Genomic DNA, 15,383 nt, shown 5'->3' with positions numbered 1-15,383 from the left:
AAAGTTACTCTGGGGCCCTCCCTCCGGGACAGCCCTCTCTCTCGCCTCCCGCCGCGGGGGCCTGGGAACCAAGCCCTGGGGCGTGGGGTTGTGATCGCGCGGGCTCGGGCACATCGTGCCTCCGCCAACACCCCCCGCCCCCGCCCGGCCCGCCAGCGTGCGCCACCTGGGACGCCACCCCTGACACGTAACACCGAAGACAAGCTGGCTCCTGGAGGAGAGGTGACGCTGTCCACAGGGACTACCATGTGTGCGCACGCGCTCTCTCCCGGGGGCTTCGGCCTGCGGACCCCGCGGGCTGAGCCCCGGACCCACGCCCCGACCACACCCACCGCGGCCGGGGCACGCTGACCTCGCGCTCCTGCCGCCCACGCGAGCTCTCCAGCTTTCGCGGCTCCCAGCGCCCCCTGGCGGGCACTCGGAAGCTGCACGGACTTCGCGCTGAATCCCAGGTTTTAGTCCCGGCTCGGGGGCTCCAGGGCGGGTCGCAAAGATCCCGCTGTGCGATCCCCGGCGTGGCCCCCTCCCTCTCTGGGCTTCCTGGATCCCTATGAATGGTTGCCAGCGCCCAAGGGCCTCCAAGCTTCCTTCCTTATTTGTAAACAGCAAGGATTAGTTGATTCTAAGATGAAACTTCAGGGGGCCAGCCAGTAACAATAGCTAACATTTGGATACCAGGCACATTTTTTTTCTTTTTAAGACAATTATTTATTTGAGAGAGAAAAAGAGAGAAAGCACAGAGCGAGAGGGAGCGGGAGAGCCCAACTTGGGGCTTGAACCCAGGACCCCGAAATCATGACCGCAGTGAAGGCAGACCCTTAACCGACTGAGCTACTCAGGCACCCCACCCACCCAAGTACAATCTTACACTGTTGTGGGTTTATTATTTCGTTTCCTCTCCTGAAAGACTTACAAGGCTGATGTACCGTTATTGTCCCTATTTCACAGACGGGGAAAGTGAGGCACAGCTATGCACCTTGTCCAGGATTTATGATTCCCAGCCTGCACTGGCAACTCTGTATGTTTCTAACACTCTTTGCATAGGAGATTCTGTGCTCCCAACTCGGCACTTGGAGAGCTCCTAGATTTCCAAGATTCTAGGATCAGAACACTAAAAACACAAGCGTTCTGAGACTGGAGCGTGTCTTTCGCCGAATCCGCCACGGACGGTTCTGATTTTCCTTTTTAAGACAACTGGATTAAAAATAATAAATAGTAAGTTAAAAACTAAAAATATACGCAGATTTTAAAAGTTTTCCTAGGCGGTCGCAGAGGTGTTTGCTCAGGGCCGGAGCCGCCAACCCACGACCCGAGGCCCACGGGAATTTGCATAAGAGGGAGGAGACATTTACCCTTTATCCCCGCCCCTTGGCAGCTCCACTCACTTTACCCAGATTGCGGTTACCGGAAGTAGGTCACGGGAGGGGGCGGGAGATCTGCGCGCGCAAGCCAGAAACGGGCTTTGGGGCGCCGGCGACCGAATGCTTCCTTTGCCAAGATGGCGCCGGGAGGCAGTGGCCGTGGCAGCACGCCGTGCTTGAAAAGCGAGGCCGATTCTGGCTTCCTGGGCTTCCGTCCCACTTCGGTGGACCCGGCGCTGAGGCGGCGTCGGCGAGGCCCAAGAAACAGGAAACGAGGCTGGCGACGGCTCGCCCAGGAGCCGCTGGGGCTGGAAGTTGACCAGTTCCTGGAGGACGTGCGGCTGCAGGAGCGCACGAGCGGGTGCGTGGGGCGGGACTTCCGGGAGCTGGGTCACGTTCGGCCAGGCGGGGTACGAGGCCAAGCGTGCTTGGGGGGGGGACATCCGGGGTGCTGCGCGTGTCTGTATCGTGTCTCTGCCCTCTGAGGTGAGGTTGAGGGTCTTGGTTGGGTTACCAGATACAGGACCCCCAGTGTTAAATTATAATTCAGGCAAGTGACTAGTAATTGTAGCCTAAGTGCGTCCCGTGCACCCACCTTTGTGTAATGCTGAGAATGAAATATTACGATATTTTAAGCGCTGTGATCTGTTAAGTACTGAGTTCTGTGATTTTAAGGGAAAGGCCTCAGTCTGGTGGAATCCTATGGCGGGAAGAAGGTGCCTGAATGTGCATAGTACTAGAGGAAAGCCGGGCCCCCTGAGAGGTTAAGCCTCCCTCCCTAGCAACTGGCAGCCTCCCCATCTCTGGCTGACATTCTCCTTCCTGTCTCCCAGTGGCTTGATATCAGAGGCCCCGGATGAGAAACTCTTCTTCGTGGACACCGGCTCCAAGAAAAAGGGTGAGGAACAGCTTTCGGTGGTGCCCGCTCGGTCCTTCTGTATAGTCCATCTTAGTCGCTATGATTGACAGGGCTTGGGTGGCAGGCATCCGCCTGGAAAGGTCTTTACTATAAACAAGAGGATCTGAAATGAAAGACTAACAAGTCAGATTTTTATTTTGGGGTATCCGAGCTCTCAGTCTTCAGTCTGGCAATTCTCATCGAGTCTCCATCTGGTGCACGGAAGCCAGCAGGGGTCTGCCTGTGAGTAGATCAGACGTAAATGAGCAGCCCTCTCATTAACTTGCAGAAAAGCTGGAAGGAATGAGACCTGTTTTAGTAAGACATGCTTGAGTATGAATAAGATCTAGTTTAACAAGTAGGTAAGGAGCTGGTCTTAATTTGGTTTATTTGCCGAAAGGCGGGGCAGGGGCACTGCTGAAACAGTGCAGGAGAGGTGAGTTATGGATGGTTTGAGTGAATAGTAGGTTTTCCAAGGGTAAGTAGAACAGACCAAAAATAGACAATCGCTTTAACCAGGAGCTAGAAAAAAAGCTAAGGGTCTTTAATGAGCAAATGGCAAGCTCTTTAACAGCAGGGTGCCCTTAGGGAGCAAGTGTGGGTTCAGTCCAGGGATCGGTTCCAATGAACATGAGAGGGTCTGTTTCCGTGAGCAGAAAAGGACCTGCTTTGAGGTGCAGGAGACTAAGCTAGCGAGTGAGAGGTGATGATTGAAGAGGTCACCTTTCACAGGAGGGAGCCGATGGGCATGTGAACAGCAAGGGGAAGGCAGGACCTGCCCCAGGGACCAGGTAGGGAAATCCCGAAGGCCTGCTTTGGCGAGTATGAAGTCTCTTTGGGAACAGAGGAGAAGCAGTTGATAGATTCTGGTTTTGGCAAAAAAGAAAGAGGCACTGTTCGTGGCCTGTTAGTCTGGCCGTGGCTTACGGGCTCCATTCCGGTGCCATAGCAGCTCCAGGGACACGTGACTGACCGACTCGTGGCTCTCAGTTTCAGGTCCTGGGGACACAGGGAGGAAAAAGAAAGGTAATAGTGACTGCGGGCTTTCCCAGGTGATCACGGTGCCTCTTGCTGTTGCAGTCATGACCTTTCCAGACAACCCCGTGAGTTAGGCGTATAAGGTTCCCATTTGGAAGCACAGAGGAGTGAAGTCTTTAGGACGTAGCCTAGGAAACGGAAGGACGTGGGTTCTGTCCTAGCGTGTTTGGTCCTGGAGTTTGCTTTTCACTGTCAGGTGAGAGAAGGTGGAAAAGCATCGTGTTGAGAAGCAGCCATTTTGGGTCCCGAGTTCAGCTCCCTGGGCCTCAGTGTTCCTTGGTCACCTTCTTTCTCGTTAGCATTCCTGGTTTTCCTGCCTTGTCTGGAGGCCCTTAGAGGACAGGGCTGTGGGTTTGACCCTCTCTCTGTTCCAAGCACAGGGCTGTTTCCAGGTGGCCCAGTAAATGGGTGTAGTGGGGGGGCTGGGCAGAGCTTGGACACTCTGGGCACTTCTTTCCCCAGGTAGAAGCCTGGGGCCAGCCTGGGGCCTCCTCGTCTGCCCTGGGATGCGGGTCTGATGGTTGCTGTGGGGCTGAAACGCCGTGGGTGGGGAGTTGCTCCTGGGAAGTGAGGAAGCCCGAGCCCTCGACTGCTCTCCTTTCTCCCAGCCCCAGAGCTGAAGAAGAGGACCAAAAGCCAGAAAAGATCACTTCTTCTCAAGAAACCTCTTCGTGTTGACCTCATCCTAGAGAACACATCCAAGGTTCCTGCCCCCAAAGAGTGAGTGTCTCCCTCCGCCCCCCGCCCCTGACCCGTCTTTCCTGCTGGGCTCTGGCTTCTTGTCCTGTGCAACAGCCGCCACTTACTTCCGGGGGGAGGGGGTCAGGTCAGGTGAGCGTCACTTGGAGGAGAGGGATGGGATCCGACAGGGCCTTTGCGGGTGGGTTGGAGGAAATGAGGTGGGGGCCGGGGCCTCGGCCCAGCCAGGAGCTCTGGGGATGGAGAGGAGGGATGGCTGGGAGCCATCGGGAGGCCCAGCAGGCTGGCTTAGTGACAGCTGTGAAGGAGGGGAGGTTGGATGAGTGACGGGGTAGACTCCTGAAATGGGGGTATGGGAGGAGCGGCTGTGGGGACCAACTGAGGTCAGTTTTGAAATGATGTGTGAGGTTCCTGGGAGACCTGCAGAGGCCCCCACGTTGTTGGCTCTCGGGTCAGGGGAGAGGCCCGAGCTGGAGATAGACCTGGCTGGGTGGGAGAGGCAGGAGGAGTGCAGAGGAGGTGCACCTTGTACGGGGTGCTTGGGAGAGGAGCTGCTGGGTAGTGGGGGTGCAGAGCCTGAGTGGGAGGAGCTGGGCCCTTTCTTAGGCCTCTGCTTTATCCATCTGTGCTACTTCTCCTCCACCCAGCGTCCTCGCTCACCAGGTCCCCAATGCCAAGAAGCTCAAACGGAAGGAGCAGCTATGGGAGAAGCTGGCCAAGCAGGGCGAGCTGCCCCGGGAGGTGCGCAGGGCACAGGCCCGGCTTCTCAACCCTCCCGCTACCAAAGCCAAGCCCGGGCCCCAAGACACCGTCGAGCGGCCTTTCTATGATCTCTGGGCCAAAGACAGTGAGTGCCCCTGCTGTTACTTGTGGGTGGGGACAAGGCTGCCATGCACAGTTTTACAGGTTGTGTGCTGCACAAGAGCACAGGGTCAGAGGGAGGTATTGGCCGGCAATTCGATGATCCTCCACAGAGTTCAGTGTCTTGGGCTTCCCTTTCCTGAGGGCTGCCCCCTGCCCCTTGGCTTTCTTCTGCTTTGGGACCTGTCCATATGCTCTTTGGCCTGGCGTTCAAAACCCTTTGGGGTCTGAGAGTCCGTCCTTCCCTTGTCCATGTTTTGGTGCTGTCTTTATTGGGTGGAGGGGTGGGAGGGAGCCCTTTAGGCCACACTGGCAAGCCCCCAGCAGCCACCCTATAATGCCTCCACAGACCCTCTGGAGCGGCCCCTGGCTGGCCAGGATGCCTTTTTCCTGGAGCAGACCAAGAAGAAAGGGGTGAAGGTGAGACTGTGGCACAGAGGTCCTTGGCGACCAGTCCTTGGCTGGGGTGGTGGGCGCTGCACTAGGGCCCTAGAACCTCGGTCTCAGCCGGGGGCCAAGACCGTGCGTGCAGGAGCCAGGCCTCGAGCTGGTGCCTCCAGAGGAGAGGGCCACGTGCTGGCGGTCGGTGGGGTGCTTTGGGGGATGAGCAAAGCTTCCCTGAGAAGGGGCCTCTGCCGACAGGGCCTCCGGGCAGGGAACGAGGGAGTACAAGGGCGGGGCTGAGTAACAGCTCAGAGGAGGCTGGCCTGGTGGGAAGGAGCTTGGGTTTTGGAGTTTTCCTGTTAGTGATTTTGCATAGAAGAGTGGGGTCCTGGTGGCAGCTCTGAGGAGGCGGGATCGTGGTGGGTGGACGTGCCAGGATCGGGGAGGGGGGACCCAAGATGACGCCCTGGGGCAGAAGCACTTTGACAGGTGGGCAGTTGGGTGTGGGGAGTGGGTGGAGGCCGGAGGCTTCTGGGGTTACTCCCAGGCTTCTGGGCGAAGGCCAGAGGGACATCCACCACCATCCCCTATCCCTGCCGTGGTCTTGTTGAGGCACAGGTCTTGATCGGATTCAGATTTGGGCCTGGTAGACCCGGGTTTCTGCATTTGTCACAAGCTCCCGGCAGGGGCCGGGCCACACCAGGGGCTTCTGCCAGCCCTCTGTCCACTGTCCTGTGCTCTGAATGACAGAGACCATCTCCCATCCTCTGCCAAGGCTGCTGCAGATGTCAGGATGACAGACTGAGGACTAGAGTCAAGGTGCCCTGTACCCATGTTTTTATCAGTGGTGCCCACCACAGGGGTCATGGGGACTTTTCTCAGGAAAGGCAGGCAGGGCCCCCCCACCCCCCGCAGGGAGCTTTCTCGTCCTGGGGCTGTGGCTCCCTTGGGTAGCGCGGCAGCTGGGTAGCAGGTGTCCATTGTCTTAGACGCCGGACCCACCGGCACCTCCCAGTTGGAAGGTTCGTGGGCGCTGCGGAGGCCTCTGCCACCTTCCCTGCCTGGAGAACCGGCTTCAGCGCATGCACGTTCTCGAGTTGCGGGGCTGCCAGCCTTCATAAGTCCTGTCCTCCTCCAGCGGCCGCCGCGTCTGCACACCAAGCCTTCCCAGGTCCCTGCCGTGGAGGTGACACCGGCTGGAGCCTCCTACAACCCGTCCTTCGAGGACCACCAGGTATGCAGCCGCTCCTCAGCTGTGGCCTGGCCACCTGGTTGGCTTGGCCTCCCTGGGCTCCTGTGTCTGCCCGCTGCTGGGGAGTCGACAGTGACTGAGGCGACCCCCCCATTTCCCCTCCTGGGGCCCATGGTCCAGCAGGGGAGACAGACAGTGATGACCCAGAGGGCTGGGATGAGGGAACCCAGAGGAGTCGCCAGGCCCAGCCTTGGGGGTCAGGGAGGGCTTCCTGGAGGAAGGGGATATCAGAGCTTAGACCAGAGGTCTGAGGAGGAGTTTGCTGTGGGGAGCAAGGGGAATGGGTGTTCTCAGGCGTGTACCAGAGACCGTGTGTACAAAGGCCTGGGGGTGTATGAGACCACGCCATGCCACTTTTCGGGAAGTCCACGGGCTTAGATGCAAAAGGCCTCAAAGAAATGGTAGTAGTCTGAGCCGGTGAGATTTTTCTAAGGTCTAGGCTAGGTCACCAGCGGACACCTGGCTGTGAGAGTCACTGTATGTCCGTGGTGTCCGTTGAGCGCGGGTATCGTGAGCAGTGGGGACACTCTTTGGCCTCGGGGAGCACAGGTTCCCAGAGACAGATCGAGATTGTGGAGCAGACGGGGGACGCTTGAGCGAGTGCCCTTCCACCTCGTTCATGACGAATGGGCCCCTTAGCTGACCCGGAACAGAGCGAGCAGTTTTCTGCGCCTGATGCACGGTGTGGGCGAAGCCAGCGCCCGCCACCGAGCAGGAGGAGGAGGAGGCCGGTCACAGGCGGAGGCCGTCGCCGTCCCCCACAGGCTGGCTTGGCTGTGGGGGGAGAACATGGGAAGATTGGTCCGTGTCTCTTGTTCTTCTTTGAACTGTGTCAGAGAGAGTGCTCCCACGCCTTAGGACTCGCCCACTCACTGCGTGGAATGTAATGGTTTTTAGCATCTCTGCAGAGTTGTGTGGCCTGAGTGGCCCTCACCAGTATGTTAGAATGTTTTTATCCCCTCAAAAGAAACTTGGCGCCCATCAGCCATCACCACCCCCCGCCCCATCTTCCCTCAGCGGCCCCCATTGTCGTTCCTGTCTTTTTACATGTTTGCCTGTTCTGCGTTTTGCATGAACAAAACTACCGAGTGCAGAGATCAGGGATCAGGCCATCCTCTAAGAGAACTGGCGGAGCAGACGGGCGCGGGAGGAGGGCGCACCCCCTGACAGCGCGGGGGTGGGGTGGGGTGGAGGAAGGCCTGGGGCACAGTGGTGGGAGGCTGGGTTTGTCTGTAAGTCCCTGGGTCCTCAGCCCTGACCCCTTCCCCTCCCACTCCCAGACCCTGCTGCGGGCGGCCCACGAGGTCGAACTGCAGCGGCAGAAGGAGGCGGAGAAGCTGGAAAGGCGGCTGGCGCTGCCCGCCTCGGAGCAGCCTGCCACCCAGGTGAGCCCACACCTGCCTGCCCCGCCCTGCCCCTGCCTGCCCTCCGCCCCCCACCCTGCCCCTGACACGCCGCTACCCCCCCCCCCCCCCGCCCCCAGGAGTCTGCGTTCCAGGAGCTGTGTCAGGGGCTGCTGGAGGAGTCAGACGGGGAGGGGGAGCCAGGTGAGGGCCAGGATACGGGGCCCGAGGCTGGAGGGGAGCCGGCTGAAGGAGTGGAGGCCTCCCCAGCACCCATGCGGCTGGCTGCAGCGGAGAAGAAGACCGAGCAACAGCGGCGGCGGGAGAAGGCTGCACGGAAGATGGTGAGCACTGTGGGCTCTAGCCTGCTGCTTCTCTGGCAGCGTGTGGGCTCAGGATGTGACAGGGCATGTTCTAGATCGAGTCTCTGCTGCCCTGATGCTTATATTGGGGGTGTGGGATTTGCAGACCACCAGTGGGTAAGGAAGGTGGTTTCGGGAAACTGCTGGGAAGTCAGGGGAGGTGGCATTGGAGGGGTCTCAGCAGGGGAGAGGTCTCCCAGGGGATGGTGCTCGGCCGGGTCCCTGACTCCACCCGGCCCTGCTGCAGCGGGTACAGCAGGCCGAGGTGCGGGCAGCCCGGCTCCGGCACCAGGAGCTCTTCAGGCTACGTGGGATCAAGGCCCAGGTGGCACGGCGGCTGGCGGAGCTGGCGCGGAGGCGGGAGCGGCGGCAGGCACAGCGGCTGGCCGAGGCGGACAGACCCCGCAGGCTGGGGCGGCTCAAGTGAGGCTTGGCTTGGGGTGGGGAGCAGGGATCTGGGGTCCCAGTTCCCTCCTGGCCTCCTCCTGGAAGATCATCTCCCCACAGAGCCCCCTGTTCTGGAAGGCCTGCTGCCCTGGGTGAGGCCAACCCCCTGAACACCCCTGCCCATTTTCTCTAGATACCAGGCCCCCGACATCGACGTGCAGCTCAGCTCGGAGCTGTCTGACTCGCTCAGGACCCTGAAGGTATTTGCCCGCCTGGGGTGTTGTGCTGTAGGGGAGACCCCCGTGCCCAGTGATGATACCCATCCTTGCTCCCCGTGCCCGCAGGGGCTATGGGCGACATCACGGCTGCCCCCGGGTTGGGCCGGTTGGGCTGACGCCTGGGGGCTGAGGGCACGGGGTCTTCGGGGCTGAGGGGCCCGCTGGTATGACTGGAGCCTACGGCCTGTGGAAGGCCCTCCCAGCCGGGTCCCAAAGCAGCCACTGGGGTCCTGGCCCCACCTTTCTCCCCTTCAGTGCTGGGCAGGTCTCCTTAAAGCTCAGCACGGTCTTGTCCTGCACGCACTTAGAACCTGCTCAGTGGCCCTGGGTGCCTCGCCACGGCCACAGGCCCTGCGGTTTGGGCCTAGCTCAGGGCTGCAGCCAACTCTAATTCATCCAGGGGCTGCGCACCCTGTTGGTCTGAACCCTGCCCATGCTGCTGCTGCCCCATGCCTGGCACGCTCTCTGCCTCTTCAGCCTCCATCCCGCTGGTGCTGCGGACCTAGCCCAGGAGTCCCTCCACATCACCCCACCAGCCCAGGGTCAGGATGGGCCCCCCCAACTGAGGCCTCCCTCTCTGTGTCCCGCAGCCGGAAGGCAACATTCTCCGCGACCGTTTCAAGAGCTTCCAGAAGAGAAACATGATCGAGCCCCGGGAGAGAGCCAAGTGAGGGTCCCCGGGGCTGCTGCGGGGAGTGAGGGCTTTGGGAAACCTCCCGCCCCTGCACTTGGTGGGCTTGCTGGCCACTGACCGCTCCGTTCCCTCCTGCAGGTTCAAGCGCAAGTACAAAGTGAAGCTTGTGGAGAAGCGCGCGTTCCGCGAGATCCAGTGAGTGGCGCCCCCTTCCCTGCCTGGCTGACGGGGCTCCGGGCAGTGGCAGGAGCCCCTCTAAGCTGCCCAAGGAGAAGGAGCCCCAGTCTGCTCCTCCTTCCTGGTGGGATCCCTGGTCCTACTTGGGAGGGGACACTGCACTAGATGCCTTTGAACCCAGAGTCCAGGCGGGGGAGGATCCCCAGAGGGAAATGGAAGGGTCCAAACCCGAGTTGGCCGGTGTCAAGGGGATGAGGTCGTGGGGCTCTTCCTCCGCCCCCGCACCCTCAGCCCCCTCTCCTCTGTCCCCAGGTTGTAGCCACCACGGATGCCGGAGCCCCTACCCCACAATAAATCACTGCTGGCTGACCCCTCGGGCTCACGTGTGACTTGTCCCCCTCCTGGGGGCAGCGTCTCTCTCTGTCCCTCCCTAGCACTTTGGGGGTGCCGGTACCAGAACATTCATCTCCACCAAAGCCTGGCGCAGCAAGATGTTTGGGGAAGGGAGCAGAGGAGATGGGGCTCGCCGGCTGGTGGGGAGCCAAGAAGGGAGAGTGGGGATCACAGCTGGGTGTGAGGGAAATGGCCCACGTCTCTGCCCAGGTGACTGAGAGGCAGGTCTCGGTTGCCATCCTGCTGCACAGGCGATGGGCAGTTCTAATGGTCGCCGAGCACCTGCTGTCCTTTTTTTAAAGATTTTATTTATTCATTAGAGAGAGAGTAAGCACAGGCAGGGGGAGAAGCAGGCTGTCTGCTAAGCAAGGAGCCCCATGTGGGACTCAATCTCAGGACCCCGGGGTCATGACCTGAGCCAAAGACAAACGCTTCAGCTTCAGACCAGGTGCCCCAAACCTACAGTACTTTCAAGCGGATGGATTCCCCCTGCAGGAGGTGGCCAGTCCTCTCTGTCCGAAAGGTGATGGACCTGAGGCACATCAGAAGGGACTGATCCCTCCTCCCCACACCAATTTAAAAAGGATTTTTTTTTTAAAGATTTTATTTATTTATTTGACAGAGGGACAGAGATCACAAGTATGCAGAGAGGCAGGCAGAGAGAGACAGGAGGAAGAAGGCTCCCCGCTGAGCAGAGAGCCTGATGTGGGGCTCGATCCCAGGACCCTGAGATCATGACCTGAGCCAAAGACAGAGGCTCAACCCACTGGGCCACCCAGGTGCCCCTAAAAAGGAGTTTTTTGAAAAACCTTTTTTCTCCAGGTAACAAAGGCCCACATTCCTGCTGTGTCATTGACCCCATGCACGGAGGTACCGCAGCACCGTGTGTTGCTTGGAGCCTTTGTGTTCCAGTCCAGCCCGTCCCTCTTCTGCGGAAGTAACTGTCACCGCAGTTCAGGCTGAACGATTCTGGTATGTCCCATGTGTGAGTTCATTGAACTCTATACGTGTACATGGAAACATCGAACAAACGGCTTTTTAATCTTTCTATGTTTTGGAAATGATCACACTGTAAGTGGGTCTGTATTCGGCTTTTTTCAGTGTGTCTGGGAGAACTTGTGTGTGTGTGCAGGGCGCTCCTTTATTTTACTTCCTTCCAGCTGCTTAGAACTGGAGGGTGTGAGTGTGTGACTCACAGGACTCTGGCTCCCACTGGCCCATCTAAGGAAACGGGAAGGAGGGTCGTCCTGGGCTGCGCCACATGTATCCGGAGGATGGGAACCTGGGAGTGATGTCTGGGCTGTGAGGGCGAATACATGGCAGAGCTTATTGATAGATTCCGTGAAATCCTCTCCCCATACGACGGGCTGGTTTTTACCCGCCAGCAACACAGCAGCCCACTTGTTTGCTTGGAGCTCTCCGACTGTAGGATCTCCCGGTTCTCATTTTACCCCATATGGTGGTCCTTGAGGTTGAGTCTATGTGTCCGTATCACTCACTGGCGCACTCTGCTGGCGTCAACCTTCGGACCATTTTCCTCCTAGATTGTCCTCTCCTTGTTGACTTGGAGGAGCTCTGTTTGTTACAGCTCTTGAAGTCCGTCCTGCACGTTCCAGACGTTTCCCCCAGGGCGTTGCCATTTTACTTTGTGTCCAGTATCCCCTGTCAGAAAACAGTGTCGTGTTCTGTTAGCCTTTCCCTCTTTTTTGTTGTGGCCCTTGGAGACGTTTCACGGGGACACAGTGTCTATAAAAGCCGAGCAAGCAGTTTATGAAAGAAGTGGGTGGAAGGGAGAGACCAAAGTCAGGGCCCTCACCTCCCCACTTCCTCTCGCATCCTGGGGAACGTCACGGCTTCAAGGAGCGGCTCCTGTTCCGCCCGCATCCCCTTGTGAAAATAAGGAATGTAGTGCAGACAGGAGAGTGGCTGTCCGCGCGCCTGGCTGGGGAGGGCGCGGGGGACCGTCCACTGTGGTGAGCAGGAGAGCCACTCCGTGAAGGGAGCCGTAAGCCTTAGCCTCTGACCCCGAAATCCCAGAAACCCATTCGAGAGAGGAAACTCTTAATGGCCAGAGCCAGCCACCAGCTCCTGTGTCAAATAGGGGGGACTTGGGTTCAAGGTCACGCCCCACAGCCCGGACTCTAGGCAGAGCCCTCCGGAAGCTCGTGCTGCTCCATCGCCTGGGGAAATGCGTCTGTTCCCCTGCGGACGGAACACGGGTCTGTGGCAAAGATACATGGGGGCGGTTTTCTGCACGTAAATTACACTCCGCATCTGAATTTTACATCAAAGGCAGAAAAAATGCTGAACTCTGAGCTCCTGAAGATTTGCAAGCTGAAGGCCACACTCAGGTCTGGAACTTCCTTTGAAACACATAGAACAATAGGGGGGTTAAGTGGACAGACGCCTGGATGCCTCATAAAACAAAGACAGTGACATGTTTTGAAAAGAGCATAGCTGGGTGGGGAGGGGGGCACCTCAGCGCGATGTTGGAGTTCAAGTGTCAGGGCCACAGATTTGTCCCCGGGGTTCCTTCCATGCCCTGCACCTGAAGGTTTCAGTCTGCAACATCCTTTAACCTGCAGTGGGTTCCCCTAAATGGTGAAAGCTCCAGGCACTGCAAAATCTCGATCTGCTTCTGACTGTCCCGACACCAACAAATGAAAGAATGATCAGGAACCTGGATTTGGGAGCTGGTTTCCTGGCTGCGTGACCTTGTGAAGGTTACTCAAGCTTTCTGTGCCTCCGAGGCCCCATCTGCAAAAGGGGCATAATGATACCTCACTGTGCCTTATGATGTGGATTAAGGGAGTCCACCCGGGGAAAGTTCAGAGCACAGAGTTAGCGCTCCCTGAGTGTTTGCTCTTATAACAATGTTAGGGAAAAAAACAAAAAAAAAAATTTAAGTGGAAACTTGCAGTCCGTGCCAAAGACTCCTCACAAACGCTCTTACCTTTTGACCGACTAATTGCTCTCTCGGGAAGGGCCCTAAGGAAGCAGCCAGAAGCTGGGGGAGAGGCACCGTGTGCAGGGATGTTGGGGGGTAGAGTGCGGTGCAGAATGGAAGGAAGCGGCTCATGGCTCCTGCCACGAACCAAGGGGACCGAGGGGGCAGACGTGCAGGTGATAAGCAGCCTCTGTGTCTGTGCAGATGCTTTGTGCAAAGAAGCCCAACTGGATCCAAACCCCTTGGTGCCCAGGGTCTCTCGGGTGGGGGGGATTCCAGGGGATTCTTTCCCCTTCTATTTTCATAATGGGCGAAGCCTTTTTAAAAGCGGAAATTCAGAAGCAGACAGAGCCCTTGATGCAAATAAAGGTGTCTGCTGTTGCGCTGTTTGGGACATTAAAAACAGAAATAGTCCAGACATGCAAGGGCAGGACACGGTTATATACGAGTGGGGTGTCTATACTCAGGCCATTGCTCCGCCATTCGTGAAGAGTCCGCTTTCAGACGAAAGTGCAATGAGCTGGGGAAACACTTAGGATCTGTCTCCCAGAACCGTTCAAGGGGCCAAGAGCACTGCAGGATGTTCACCAATTTGTAGCTGTCTGGAAACACGTGCGCGGAGGAGGACGCTGGAGGCTCTGCCCCCGCAGGTAGATCGTGGGGGGTTCTTCCTCCTTCTGTCATGTTCCTGCACCTCCTCAATTCCTCCCGTGTTGCCCACAGTGGAGGTGCCAGGTGGGCCCGCCTGACCACCTCCCCTCGCCACAGAGCAGGTGCCAGCAGGTGGACCCCCTCCAGAGACTCGGGGTGGCAGAAGACACCCCCGGGGTCACGACTGGGGCCGGTCATGTTTGCACCCAGCGCTCCCGGCAGTGGTGGCCTCGGGGTTCCATGCTGTTGTCCTGGGAGTCATTCCTGAGGGCCCCACCCAGACTCTGATCCCTGCCCCGCACAACCACGTGTTGCTTTCATACTCAGGGAAATCATGTTTAAAATACTAAGAGATTTCTAAGGTCTGTGTGAGTGTAAACCACTGTGAAGAGCTGACATTTTTGCTGTGTTCATTTGCCAGCAAACGAGATGGTGGCCCAGAGAGGGCAAAGGTTTACCCAAGGCCACACAGACTTGCTGAGAGTCTGAGTCCAGCCAGGACTTTCTCCATTCCCCTTGGAGAGCCCAGCCTTTCTTGAGTGAGGCAGCAGCACAGACAGCTGAGTATGCCTGCACCACTCTGTGCCGTATCTTTTCTACATGTCCACAGAATCTGGGGCGTCGGGTGCAGGGAATGTCGAGTGATGATTGAAAGTCCCATGACCTGAACTCTAGAATGACACTCACAGGAGCCCCCCTGGTCAGAAACCTGGCACCATGATGGATTCCTCCTTTTCCTTCAACAGCAATAATACAATTTTTAAAAGTCCCCAGCCCCATTCAGCCACCTAAGTACTAAGCCAAAATACTGAGTCTTCTCCTGGTAGCTGACATTTGAGCAGAGACCGGAATAAAGTGGGGGGGGGGGCTTGTGGATATCACAGGGAAAAATTTTCAGGGGCCTGGAACAGTCAGTGCAAAGGCCCTGAGGTTGGGAACTTCACAAAGGGCGAGGGAGACTCCTCTACCTGCAACCAAGTGAACCAAGGAGAGAGCGTGGAAGGTGAGCTCCCTGATGCACCCTGTAGCCAGATTGTGCTGGGCCATAGGGACCACGTGAGAAGAGTCCCTCTGACTGTGGGTGGGGAGCAGATTCTAGGGGGCCAGAGATGCAGCAGGGAACCCAGTGAGAAAGCAACCACTGTAGTCCAAGCGGGAGACGCTGCTGCCAGACCGGTGTGGAATCGGTGAGGTAGAAGCTGCTAGAATCCTGATAGGTTTTGAAGGTGGAGTGCACAGATGGTATGGGTGCGAAGGCCAGAGGGAGATCAAGGATAACACCAAGGATATTCCAGGCAGAACTTTTGGATGGATGGAGGTGCTCTGCAGAGGTGGGAGGGAGGGGGTCGGGGGGCTGGATTGCTGAGACCTGCCGCGGGGGATCCAGGGCAGGGGGTGGATGCCCCTGATGACCGTGCGGGGAGGGGTCTCGTGGCGCCGCCAGTGGTTCTGAGTGAACGTTAACGTCCTCCTCTCTGAGGGACTGGTTTGGACCGTCAAAATGCAGCATCTCCCAAGTTCAAGGGGGAAGCGTGCGGAGATGCGATAGAGACGGTGGCCGCCAGGAGGCGCCAAGAGCCGGCGCCTGGGGCCAGCCGTGGGGGGGGGGGTGGTTCCCTCGCGACCCTAACTCCAGCGTCGCCCCTACTCAGGACCCCTCAAAGGGCCACACTGCAGTAAGTGGGATAAAAGCTAGACCCAAGTGGGAGGAAGCTGCT

The 15,383-nt window shown here is 58.2% G+C and overlaps 1 protein-coding gene and 2 non-coding genes across 8 annotated transcripts; all 3 read left to right on the top strand.

Moving 5' to 3' along the window:
- Positions 1-1,468: 1,468 nt before the first annotated feature.
- Positions 1,469-11,142, top strand: NOP53 (NOP53 ribosome biogenesis factor). Of its 6 annotated transcripts, none has more exons than XR_009348578.1 (13): positions 1,469-1,722; positions 2,195-2,259; positions 3,906-4,017; positions 4,644-4,843; positions 5,207-5,277; positions 6,380-6,475; positions 7,774-7,878; positions 7,977-8,180; positions 8,446-8,621; positions 8,779-8,845; positions 9,341-9,530; positions 9,636-9,692; positions 10,890-11,142. XR_009348578.1 is itself a non-coding variant. In XM_059151399.1 (13 exons), exons 1-13 carry the CDS (start codon positions 1,499-1,501, stop codon positions 10,891-10,893), a joined length of 1,458 nt encoding a protein of 485 aa, XP_059007382.1. In that variant the 5' UTR covers positions 1,470-1,498; the 3' UTR covers positions 10,894-11,142. The 6 variants fall into 6 exon arrangements, 4 of the variants coding, with proteins under 4 accessions (XP_059007379.1, XP_059007382.1, XP_059007380.1 ...); XR_009348577.1 differs by lacking the exon at positions 10,890-11,142 and adding an exon at positions 9,987-10,043; XM_059151399.1 differs by having other exon boundaries at positions 1,470-1,722; positions 9,454-9,530.
- LOC131819023 (small nucleolar RNA SNORA54) lies at positions 3,148-3,270 on the top strand. Its single transcript, XR_009349026.1, has one exon. It is a non-coding gene; the product is annotated as a small nucleolar RNA SNORA54 (small nucleolar RNA).
- Positions 8,889-8,998, top strand: LOC131819027 (small nucleolar RNA SNORD23). Its single transcript, XR_009349030.1, has one exon. It is a non-coding gene; the product is annotated as a small nucleolar RNA SNORD23 (small nucleolar RNA).
- Positions 11,143-15,383: the final 4,241 nt, after the last annotated feature.

The sequence above is a fragment of the Mustela lutreola genome, chromosome 16 (genome assembly GCF_030435805.1).
Source record: "Mustela lutreola isolate mMusLut2 chromosome 16, mMusLut2.pri, whole genome shotgun sequence".
Lineage (NCBI taxonomy): Eukaryota > Metazoa > Chordata > Mammalia > Carnivora > Mustelidae > Mustela > Mustela lutreola.
The sequence above is the reverse complement of the archived record's forward strand: the minus strand, read 5'-3'. Positions and strand labels throughout refer to the sequence as shown.